At 44.5% G+C, this 12685-nt stretch overlaps 1 protein-coding gene across 1 annotated transcript in view; it reads left to right on the forward strand.

Moving 5' to 3' along the window:
• KALRN (kalirin RhoGEF kinase) overlaps positions 1-12685 on the forward strand; it is a 765876-nt gene that overhangs the window by 362380 nt on the left and 390811 nt on the right. Inside the window, exon 8 of the mRNA XM_084643219.1 lies at positions 6241-6372. Within this exon, the coding sequence (XP_084499345.1) occupies positions 6241-6372 (132 nt within the window). The remainder of the gene's footprint in view (positions 1-6240; positions 6373-12685) is intronic.

Consider the following 12685-nt stretch of genomic DNA (forward strand, 5'->3'; position numbering starts at 1 on the left):
TTGGACCTAAATAATTCTGCCCTGGCTTGCAGCTCAGATCATGTCTCTTGTTGCACCCTTCTCTCTTCAAATGGTGCCAGCCTTGATGACACGTTCACCCATTTTACTGACAGTGTTACTCTGTCTTCTTCTTGCCAACCCGATGCATGGATTGCCTATCGGTAATGGGGACTACAAACCCTTCACTGGCCAGGAAAAGGCTACTGAGCTGCTGTGGGTTCTATCAGCCTTGCCCACTATACCTGCATTTGAAGGGCGGTATTAGAAGAGGAAAGCACAGCTCAGCTGGGGAGAACAGACATCCAGCTGTCTCTGTGAGAGAGGCCTGGCTGGGGCCAGGAACTGCTTGAGAGCGTGCTGCCTGTTAACACCACCTGAAAGGAAGGTAAGATGATGCAGGACTCAAGTTGACGCCCCACCTGCAGTGTTTTTGAGCACCTCCTTGAAAAGAAGACAGACCTGATGTAAGACTATTGGTGAGACTTGCTACCAGTGACCTCTATGAGAGTCTGCCACCTGCTGGAGCCTCGCTGACAGAAGGAAGGCTTGACACGAGATTATTGTTTGCTATCAGAACCTTGCTTGTTGCTGCAAGCTGAGTCTGTGGTGCCCTGTCTGAAGAGGGTGACAGCCAAATAAACTCCTTTTATTTTGTTACACCTGACCTAGGTCTCCGTAGTGGTTTGCCCCAAGCGCCAGAGTGATCCTGGTCAAACCTCCCTAATCCAGTCTGACAGACCGTTACCGTCTTTTTGTTCAGTCTCTCCTAACAACTCACTTTTTCTGTGATGCCAATCGGAAGTGGGTCTAATAGAATCTTTTCACAGATTTCAGAGTAGCAGCCGTGTTAGTCTGTATTCGCAAAAAGAAAATGAGGACTTGTGGCACCTTAGAGACTAACCAATTTATTTGAGCATAAGCTTTTGTGAGCTACAGCTCACTTCATCGGATGCATCCGATGAAGTGAGCTGTAGCTCACGAAAGCTTATGCTCCGATAAATTGGTTAGTCTCTAAGGTGCCACTAGTACTCCTTTTTTAAATAGAATCTTAGCCATCAAACTTCTGGCATACAGTCCACTGTACCACAGTCCTGGCAAACACAGAGGCAAACACTTTTTTTAATGAAAAGAACCAGGGTATCTGTAACATCTAAGCAGAGAAGGCAGGACCTTTGTTTTTCAAAGTTTCATCTTAAAGACTCCCATACAACAAACTATATGGAACTCAATTTGTTTAGCTTGAAAGGATGAAAGACTGAATCAACAATGCTAGGAGCTGAACTTCCCTCTGTCTTCGTATGCCTCACAATTACATTTGCCTTCCTGGATCTTGTACTGTATACCTGTCACATGTACACAGGTCAAGCTGAACTTGGCTGAAAGAGCTCTAGGATCAAAGCTTTGTTTTTTTTTAAATTAAAAGAAAGGTAGATAAATACCAAATAGATCACAAAGAAACCCCCCAAAATAAAGAAAGGTAGAAAAAACCTTGGAGAGTCAAACAAAGCTTCCTATAGCACATGTTTTTGGTCAAAGGTGAAAATACTTAGTACTAGACCCCCACCACATCACCCAGGTCAGGGTCTGAGTTTGAGGGCATTCAACAGCATGTTTTCCCAATGCCTCCCACTTCAAATGGTGACAGGCCTGATTTTCCTCTCACAGCAGTATAAATGAGGATTAACTCTACTCATGTAAATGGAGGTGAATTGGTGTAAAACCAGTGTGAGAGAGGAATCAGGCCCTATATTTTTAAGTATGATTGACACCACGTTGTGACAGGAGGGTATATCGGATTGTGCCTGTTTTAGGAAGGTATATGAAACTGTGCCTTATTCCTGTTTCACTTCAATGGAGCTGTGCTGATTTACACAAGCTGGGATTCTGGCCCATAGACTGTCAAGGGAGGCAGGAATGAAAATACCAGGTTCTTTCTGTACTTGACAGTGGTTCCTAAAAGAGTTTTAAAGTATTCTTAAAGTGTTCACTTTGAAAACCCTGTCAGAAAGAGCAAATTAACGTCTTCAGTTGGCCAAAGATCTGAACCGTTAACTTTGAATCCAGTTCTGTCCTCAGAAATGCACATGCACAACTCCCATTAAAAGTAATGGGTGTTGCATACATTCAGCATCTGTGAGCAGAATTTGGATGTTTATGCTGATCCTCTGAAAAGTCAATGGACCATTCAGTTTTCCCCCACCCAAGCAGACTTTATGCTCTCAGAAGCTCTCTGCTAGGATCTATACTAGTCAGGGCCACTTTTCCCTACCATTGCAGGGACCTGAGGCACTAGTGCATTTTTCTCCCTCCTATTCTCCACCTGTGGCACATAATAGTTTAGTCTGCTGTGTGGTCTAATTTTGGTTGCTGGGTTTAGTGGATAGGTGCTGGGTGGTGTTGGTGGCCTGTGATATATAGGAGGCCAGACTAGATCATCTGGTGGTCTCCTCTGGTCTTAAACTCTATGATTCTCGGTCTCTGAGTTTAAGCAAATCTGAGATCTCCTCATGTGATTGTGGGAGGAGTGGGGTGGCCTTTCCTGTGTAAACAATCAATCTCCACCAATCCATAGTTCTATATTAAAGTGTGAGATGGGGTGCACAGGCAGGGATGGGACAGGATGGGCAATGTTTGGAATGTGGGAGGAAAGAAGGGATCTAGAGACAGGTACATTCAGGACATCTTAGCTCAGTCCCTGAAGCAGGAGAAGGTGCCAGCAAATAAAGCAGCTAGAGAGAAGAAGAACCTGCCCGCAAGTGACTTCTTGCTTGGAGGACTCAACAAGGAATTTCAGCTAATAGGGAACTCCAGAGTGTCGGAGCTTGGCCTGAGAGGCAGTCAGGGGTCACAGACCTTGAGGCATAGCAGGCATGAGACTCAGCTTGCTTACTCACACATTGTATGTTCTGGAGGAAGGGTAAGTAGGAGCATGTGCTGTAACACACTGCCTTCTTGTGGTGGGCTTTCCCGACCTGGCTACTGCAGGGTTTGCAGCCTGAGTGAATAAACCCTAGGGCAAGTGATGAATCTGGCTTATGACTTTACAGGGCCTATTTGGGTCAAATCAGAAACACACCGGCTTTTTGTATTGAGGCTTTGTGTTTGTTTGTTTTTAAATGTCTTGGGGGAGGGGTTTTTTGTTTCAGTCTTTCATGGAAGCTTGTAAAACATGTACAGTTATTTAAGAGAGCCATTTTGGTCTATCATTTCAAATCACATTTAAGCAGCTTTTTATGTTCCCAATAGGAGCTGTTCCAGTCTATGGGATAAGTAGGTATTTAAGCAATTAATTTAAACGGTTCTGCACACCCAATAGACAGTAACAGCTTACAGAACTGCCATTCCAACCCAACAGTTAATTAGTTATTTACATTTTAAACGCATCTTTTTAACACAACAAACCACGATTTTATTGTATAAATATATATTTAGCATGAAAATACATGTGCATGTTATAAAGGCACTTGTGTCTTCATAGTGTATCATACTGTGATAAACTAATGTCTCTGCCATTTTCCAAGGTACCTAAATTAATTGTGCCATAATATGACTAATACTTTGCCGAAGTTCATTTAAAAAAAAAAAATTGAGCCCTTTCCCTCCTGCCATCCACATTGGTAAAGTGTGTGTCACACTTCCTCCTAGGGGTTGGTCCTCTAGAGGGTAACAGCACTAACGAAGTTACTCCGTTAGCGCAAGTGGCAGAGGTCTGTTCTCCGGTGCTGAAGAGTTCCAGCCCATGCATGGATGCATTGCACTAACAGACATTCTAAACCTGAGTGCCACTGTGGTTTTTGGCATCATGGCTGTGGTTATATAATAACTCGGCACTTTTAGAGCATCTTTTACCAAAGAGTCAGGATCGATGGCACCAGACATACCAACAGTCTGTCGGGGAGAATCAAACCCAGGACTTTTCAACCCCATAAAACTCAGGCCTCCATTACAAGAGTTCAAGAGCATGTTGTTATTATAGTCAGTAGGGCCAGTACTAGAGATGTGATTTAATGCACGAAGCCAATGTATTACATACAACTCTCAAAGCCCTTTACAGACATTAAAGAATTCTCACAATGCCCCTGTGAGACAAGTAAGGATTATTATCCCCATTTTACAGAGGGATAAACTGAGACACAGAAGTGGAAATTTACCTAGGTACAGAGGACCATCATAAGGCCCTCCTCATTATGTAGCCCCACTGTGGGAATGTGTGTATATCTGGGGACTATGAGCAGAATAGCTTGTATTAGGGGGTTTCTGCACTGGTCTGAGAGGGAGAATGTGATTAGAAGTCAAGAAAGAAGCCATTGGATCGATGACTATGTAGTTCCAGTGGCAGGAACCCCAGCCTATGCTGGTTTCTCCTAGAGGGAATTCAGTTCAGCCCCATGCCCTGACATGAGATGGGAATGTGAATGCCACTAGCCCTGCATAAAACCTGATTACTTAGTTGCTAAAAAACCTTGCAGAGTCAAACCATGCTTCCTATGGTGCATGTTTTTGATCAAAGGCCAATATATTTGGCACTAGCCTCCGTTTACTTAGGCTGTGTGCAGCAGTGTGTGTGTGAATATCACCTAGATAGGTACTGCAGATCAGCAGCAAAAGTCTACACAGCAGCACCCAGGAGTCCTGACCCCCAATCCCTTCTTCCAGATAACACTCCTTTTGTTCAGAGTGGTATCTTGTGGGAGTAGTTGCAGGTTTTAGCCCAGAATTCATTTTTATCGCTGAATCACAGTGTCTTGAAAATAAGGATTTATAATGCAGGCATTTTCAAACCTTGACTATAAGCAGTACTGTGAATAAAATTACCCTGATAATAAAAATAACACACTGATTACAGATGAGATTGGGATAGAAACTCTTTGCTTTGAAGCTCAGTGTGTTCTATGCTTTAAGTGAGTGCTTTGCTAACAAGCCACAGGTGAGCACTTCATGATCACAGCTTTATCTGTTCACGAGGGTGGTTTTGTAGCCATTGTGCGTTCAGCTTCTGGTATACTGCATCTGTTGTTATTATTAGCTGGTTCTTTTATTGATGGCTTTAAAGATCCTTAAGCACAGGGGAGCTAGTTTAACAAGAAGCTGGAGGAAGAGGAAATATTAACAGAGAGTAATGAGGTGACATTAGGAAGGTAGGTAGGTGTCTGCAACATCTGAGCACATTAGAAAGTATGTCAATAGATCAGGCTCCATTTTAAAAAGTGATGTGAGCCCTGAAGAGTAAAGTCCTTTTGTTATATAACAGGCAGCAGAAGTGTGGACTTGCTCACATTGTTCTGTCATGGTGTCTCAGCCCTGAGCCCTTAAGGAGTGAAAAGATGTTTCACCCCCTGAGCCTATTCAATCCCTGGCCTCTCTGCTGAGGCTGCCAACAAAGGTGCTAATTCATATCAATTGGGGTGAGGGTTGTTTTTTTATTTTTTTAATGTGGACATCTGCTCACTAGCAACTGGAATGAGACTAGCCGCTTATTTCAAATAGGCCACTCAACACCATCCGGTGGTATTGATGACTGATTGCTACTGACCTGGGCCAGATTCATATTGATGACCGAGAGGTGAAAGTCTTGGTATCCTATTACCAATTCCCCTGAGCCAGCCTCAGATTGAGAACTGCTTTAACACTTAGAAAATCTTCCTTTCACTGAAATGAATGTCAAAGATGATTTTAATGGGAGTTTTCTGTTACTCATGTGTGTGCTGTTAGGGCCGGGTGAATAGCTGTGCTGAGCTTGTTGGTGGTAAAATCACCCCTGTGTGGACCTCAAGCATAAACAATTGGGGAATTCTGACAATATTAAATGCAATTAGAGCACTGACTGCTTCTTTTCGGTCTATATTTTTATGTTGATTTTAGAAGCAGGGTTGTATTTCTCCTGTTTGTTATTCAAAGGTCCTTCCTTTAGGTATTCCTGAAGTTATTTTGAAAGTGCCCATGCACTTTACTTGTAAAGCAGGAGAAACAGAATCCTCCTCCTTCTAAAGCCTCCCTTAGGCCCAGCTGGTCTACAAAGTTTTGAGTGTATAAGGATCACAGTCACCTGTGTGGTCTGTACCATTTTGTTCCCTCCTGTAAACTCCTGGCATTGTGTTATTAGTTTGACACCGTTCACCTTCTGCTCAGTGCTGCATTCATCTATGGCACTCTGTAAATGGTTCACTGCAATAGTAATATTGTTACCTCCTGGCTAGTGAGTTTGAAACACCCTGCTGATTGCTTTTGGAATTGTTTCAGTTCCTTTCAGGTGTGGATGCCTGGTGTAAAATGTGTAGTGAAGGAGGCCTCCCATCAGAAATGCAAGACCTTGAGCTGGCCATCCATCATCATCAGTCTTTGTATGAACAGGTGACCCAGGCCTACACAGAGGTAAGTGTTTCCAGGAGAAGAATTTTAACAACTGCTAACAGATTGCTTAGCAATAATATCTATACAATTATGCATATTGGAGCTATTTTTAATTGAATAAATCAGTTTTACTTTCCATTGACTCATTGATATGATTGCTTAGTAGGGATAAAGCTAATAAACCTTTAAAATGGTACTTGAGAGATATGTGATCTCTTTACTCATGACTTCACATAGGAGGTCAGATTTGCTCCCAGGCAGTGGGCCCCCAATGCAGTAAGTCAATTTGGAGCAACAGCACAAACTGCAGCCACCCCCACACCTCTGGGGTACCTGTGACCAGCCAAGGCAGCTCACTGGCTGGCCAAGAGATAGGCTGCTTCATTACCTTTCCTGGGCATCCTACAGTAGTGGCGTTGCTGTGTAGCCCTGACTAAATTGCTTTCCGTTGGGAGTGAGTCCCTGCTCCAGTGCAGTTATTCTAATGGGGGTAAAGGGTATAATTTGATTTACTTTGCACACCATCAGCTCTTTTCAGTATCATCAAAGTCCCAAGACAGAGATGCCAGGTCCTTATCGCAGCAAAAGATGTAAAAGACTGTGCCTTACAGTTATATCCATTTGCATAAGCTGGGTCTCAGTAGGGAAATAAGCTTTCTCAGATCTAAAGAGCTTGTGTAAAAAGGATGATGTCAAGGTTGCTAAGACTAAAAACTGCCTTATGGCAGTTTGGCAAAAATCCTATAAAGATTTTCATTATGTTTTTGTCCCTGAATTGATCCAGGCTGTAGCAGGAAATAACTCTCCACAAACAGCTGACATTCAGTGCAATTCACTGCAAACAGACCAGTGCTCGTAGTCTGTATGCTTAGCATCTACATATGGCATAATTTGCTTTGTGCTTCTTTTTTCTCATCAGAGGTTCTTGTTTCTTGTTCTTCACTTCCTCACGCTCAGAAGGCTCTGTATTGTCCTTGATTATCTTTCTGGCCAAAGAGAGCTGGACCTAGTTCCTTACAGGGCTTGCAAAAGCCTCTCCCAAACTGGCTAATAGAAATGTGTACAATAACTGTAGTGATAGTCACTGGACCAGTCAAGGTACCAGGCAACAGAAAATCTGTCTGGAGGCCGAGCACTTCTCCTCCGTTGGGCATTGTAGGGTTAAAATGTGCCCTGTGAAGGCCAGGAAGGCAGTGTAGCCAAGGGAGCTGGATGATGCACTGATTCAACAACTCTCTAGCCTCTGCCAGGTATACAACCCCCAATGGACCTTAAAACCACCCTTCCATGCCAGAGCTTCCAGGAGAAGATGATGGTTGAAATACTGCCTATTGTTAGGATATAGATATTCAGGCCTGTCTGTAGAGGTCTATACTCTAAGAATTTAGGTGTATTCTTATCACTTAGCTAGTTATAGAGGTATAAAAGAAAGAAACAAAATCAATGTCTGCCGGTGTAAGGGCCTTCTCTTACCGTGACCGTCTAAGGCCCTGTTCTTAGGCTAAGGGCTTTGGCTAAGCAGCAGAGGCAGCCAAAAGCTGGGAAGCGACCGGTCACATCCTCACATTCCAAACTAGTCACATTGAAATAAGGCAATCTGGGGCTGTTAGAAAGGTGATCTAATCTATCACCTCCAGAGAAAAGGAAGAGCCTAGAGGATGTAAAAGGAAGTTTAGTTTGATAGTTTTCTGTTTGGTAAGAACTCACTTATCAATAGACACAGCTGAGAAACCCTCATGTCTTTATAGATGTAGTTGTAAAATCCTCACTTCTGTATTGTTTTGTCATTATAGTTCCCACTTTGCATGGTCTCTGTTTGGTTCTGTGATTGTTTCTGTCTGCTGTATAATTAATTTTGCTGGGTGTAAACTAATTAAGGTGGTGGGATATAGTTGGTTAAATAATCAAGTTACAATATGTTAGGATTGGTTAGTTAAATTTCAGTAAAATGATTGGTTAAGGTATAGCTAAGCAGAACTCAAGTTTTACTATATAGTCTGCAGTCAATCAGGAAGTGGGTAAGTGGGTCGGTGGATGGGAGGAAATGGGAACAGGGAATAGGAGTGGGGAATTGGAATCATGTTTTGCTAAGGGTAGGAATGGGAACAGGGCCACAGGTAAGGCTCTGTGGTGTCAGAGCTGGGAAGGGGGACACTAAGGAAGGAAACTGGAATCATGCTTGCTGGAAGTTCAGCCCAATAAACATCGAATTGTTTGCACCTTTGGACTTCGGGTATTGTTGCTCTCTGTTCATGCAAGAAGGACCAGGGAAGTAAGTGGGTGAAGGAATAAGCCTCCTAACACCTACCCTCCCCAGGGAAGGACCCACCACGGTGCAGTGGCCTTCACTGGAACAGTAAGGTGGAATCTGCCCCTCTGTACACCAGCAGGGGTGGGTCTAGCTCACCCTCCTTACTTTTTCCATCATATAAATTGTGAAGGACTGAGCTCCTTTAGATGTTTAGAAAGAGCTTCTTTCTTTTCCTGTACCAGACGAAGAATAGTCAATTAAATATCATCAAGGTAAGGAAATGTGTATATTAAAGTCTCTTTGCATAATGTATGCTTAAATGGTTCTTAAATAAAGCCCACTGCTACATCTTACATTATGTGCCCCTGATATTTCCATCTTTGATATTCAATCCCACAAATCTGTGTTAAGATAAATAATAGTTAACTTTCAGTTGAAGACTTCACAACAAAGGCTAATGCTCTGTCCCAAACTCATCCTGCTGTGCCCTAGGTAAGAGAATAGAATTTGGTACTATAGATTTGTTGTTAGGCACTCACTACCGCGAGTCACAGCCCATCTCCTCAGTAACATGGGCTACCGAGAACATATCAAACTATCCCCCACTTCCTTCCCAAAGAATATTGAATCAAGTTAAAAGTCTCAATCTTTATCTTTAAAGTGCTCCATGGTCTGGGGTCAGGATATCTTAAAGACCATCTAAAACTCTGGGATGAAGATATCATTGACAACTTCACTTCTCTGGCAACGTGGAACTCTCAGCAATAAGAATAAAGCTTGTCTGGGCAGGAGATAGAAATTTCTCTGGGGGCTATCCGAGACTGTGGAATGAACTTCCCCAGAAAATAAGGACTGTCACAAACCTCTCCACTCCAAGTGCAAGGCACATTTCTTTGACCTGCCTTCTCTAATGCTCTACACAGAGCAAAAGTGGTGTGCATGCATGTGTGTGTTTGTGTCTCTGTATGAAAACAAAAAAAGACACACTATCAAAACAGAGTGCTCCACTGCCTGAGTGTCTTCCTCTGGGGAGAGAGTGAGAGAACAAACAGCATCTGACAGATGTGTAGTCACATGATTTAATGCACTACTGGAAGGTGCTCAGATACCACAGGGATGAGTGCTGTATAAAAACCGAATATGCTATAGTTAAGGCTGCGATTTAGTTGCAGAGGTCACGGCAGTCACAGATTCCATGACTTTACTGGACCGCTGTGATTTCTTCCACTTCAGCTGTCAGCAGCTGAAGCCGGGGCTGGAGGTGGGACTATGCACCCCTGCCCTGCTGCAACTGGGGCTGGATGCCTGGAACCGGGACCCTGCTGCCTTGCAGGGGGCTGCAGCCAGGCTGTGCGCCACTGTCCTGCAGCTGTGGCCAGCTCCAGAGCCGGGGCTGTGCACGCCCCCATGGCTATACCCCTCCCACTGTGCCCAAGCCTGGGGGCTGCAGCAGGAGCCGTGTGCCCCTCTTGTGGCGTCCCAGGGCTGTGCGCAGTCCCTCCCCTCCCTGCTGCGGCCACGCCTTGGTGGGGGTGGCAGCTGGGCCGCGCACCCCTGTTCTGCAGCTAGCTCCAGAGTGGGGGCTGTGCGCCCCCCGGTGACTGCACCCCCCACTGCACCCCAGCCCCATGGCTTCTGCCAGGGGCTGCAGCTGGGCCCGTGTGCTGCTGCCCAGTGGCTGCAGTGGGGGTCGTGTGCCCCCTTCGTGGCTTCCCAGAGCCGTGCACCACCCCCCATGGCTGCTGCCTGGGCTTGGCACGAGCTGCAGCTAGGCTGTGCGCCCCTGTCCTGCAGCCGCAACCAATTCTGGAGCGGGGACTGTGCCCCCCGTGGCTGTACCCCCGCTGCGGTCGCTGGTGCCGGGGGTGTGCCCCCAGCCATGGCGGGGGTTTTGGCCTGTCAGTCCCCCTCCCACATCCATGAGACTCCATTACTCTCCCCTACTTAGCCCTGCCCCTCGTTATTTTTACTAATGTCACAGACAGGTCACAGGCTCCGTTAATTTTCCTTTATTGTCCGTGACCTGTCTGTGACTTTTACTAAAAATAACTGACAAAACCTTAGCCTTAACTATAGTGAAAGTATGTAGATATATAAACTGCAATTCAGTCATCATATTTAATGCAATGGAGGGTGCTCAGGAGTCAGAATGCCTACTTTGAGACAATGCAGATGACACCATATTGCTGAAAGTTTCTGCTACAAGGTATTGTGAAGCTTTTTGGAGATGCTCACCAAAAGCCTCATACAGTGCCCATTAGAGCCTATGGAAAGCCTCACTTTGACCTCTCTGCACTTTTGCTCAGGCCCTAAACATATGGGGCCCAGTTTCTGCTGGACCCAAGCAAAGCTCACATATCATGGATGCAGGGGAGGCGAGCAAGGACTGACAGGAAATCAGTTCGGTTTATTAGCTACCTAGGTGTGAAAGCTTTAGCTTATGCTGCTGGCAGAAGATCTTCCATCATCAGAGAACTGGCAATAATGGAGCCCCCAAGAGGCCCCTCTCCACCTTTTATAATGGGTGGGACAACTCTGGTGGATGAGGTGGTGGAGGTGGTGCAGGAGCCACCATCTTTATATCCCACTCCACAGGAGGAATTTTTCAGGGTTTCTCTGGCCAGTGGGAGTTCATTTTATACTATCAATATGTCCAATGAATGTTGTGTCATAGACACATTGGTCCTGCTTTGAGCAGGGGGTTGGACTAGATGACCTCCTGAGGTCCCTTCCAACCCTGGTATTCTATGAACTATAATTGAGATGCCCCCTTTAGTTTAACCTGTTTTTTTTTTAATTACTCTTGATGTTAGTACTGATTGCTGGGGAAAGGAGAAGGATGAGGAGAATACAGGATTCTAGAGTCAAGCCCAACTTGTGTTGATGAGTACAACATCTTGCTAAATGTGATTGCACCAAGTATTGTTTATTCTTTGTCCCAAGAGGCACAATGCATCTGCTGTGAAGACCATTCCCTTACTTAGCTCAGCTATATCCACTAATCTGCAGAGGGGACCTTAGTCTGGTCACTTGCTAGGCTCTCAGCATGCTGCAGACCCAACTGGTAGGATATCTGGGATTTTAAAACTTCACAGTAACACCTAGCTGGAGAGTCTGGAGCCAGACTGTAATTTTCAATGCAAACAAGAAAGAAGCATGAATCAGACTAACTTGTTCATATATAGAGTTCTCATGTATAATTCACAGGGGGTGAGGTTCTTCCTGGGCATAGGTACAGCATGAGGTCTATGCAATTTAAGCCTTCAAAGTAGGGTGTAAGTGGAATGCAAATAGTGCATAGGCCCTTTGCTTATTTTCTGCACTTGAGTACCAGTGGTGCTCAAGTGTATTTCCCATAGATTGGCTTTGTTAAAAGTTGTGATGTGACCTGCTAAGCAGGAATGTTAATGCTGCTGTCCTTGAACAATCCTTGAAAAATGCAAAGCATTCACATGAAAGGAAATTCAATGACTTATTTTTCAGTTATAAGGAGAAAGCTGAAAGTGATTGAAAAAGCACTGTAACTAGCTACCCAGACTGGTGAAACTATTCATTTATCTTTTCAAATCAATTCATTAGCAAATCTTTCAGTACACAGATCTTTCATGTCCATTGGTTGAGGGGTGGTATAGCATTCATAAAAGAAACACTTCTGGAATAGGAAATTTTGAATCGAACAAACGTCTGAGCCATAGAAGGTATGAAGGATTTGGAAAAACTCCTGTAATATTTTATGAATATTATGTGTACCTCTGTTTGACTATTATTGTTTGTTATATAATTACCAAGAGGGTTAATTCCAGCAAGAATAGGTGGGCAGATAGGCAGGAAAGCAGACAAAGACTGATACTTAATGGGACAATACAGGCATCATTCCCTTTGAAGTTTAGCTCTGACCTTATGGGAGGTAAATATTGGTTGGTCCCACTGGGCAAAGGGCCAGCTTGTAACCTCAGGGGACCTTCAGGTGGGAAGCTGAAACAAAGGCCTTTGAAGTAGATACAAACCTGAGTCTCTGATGCACTGGAGAGAGAGAGAGGGAGAGGGGCCGAGATTACAGGTGAGCAGACTGTCCCCTGAGAC

The sequence above is a fragment of the Lepidochelys olivacea genome (assembly GCF_965140295.1).
Source record: "Lepidochelys olivacea isolate rLepOli2 genome assembly, chromosome: 11".
In the NCBI taxonomy this organism is placed as follows: Eukaryota; Metazoa; Chordata; order Testudines; family Cheloniidae; genus Lepidochelys; species Lepidochelys olivacea.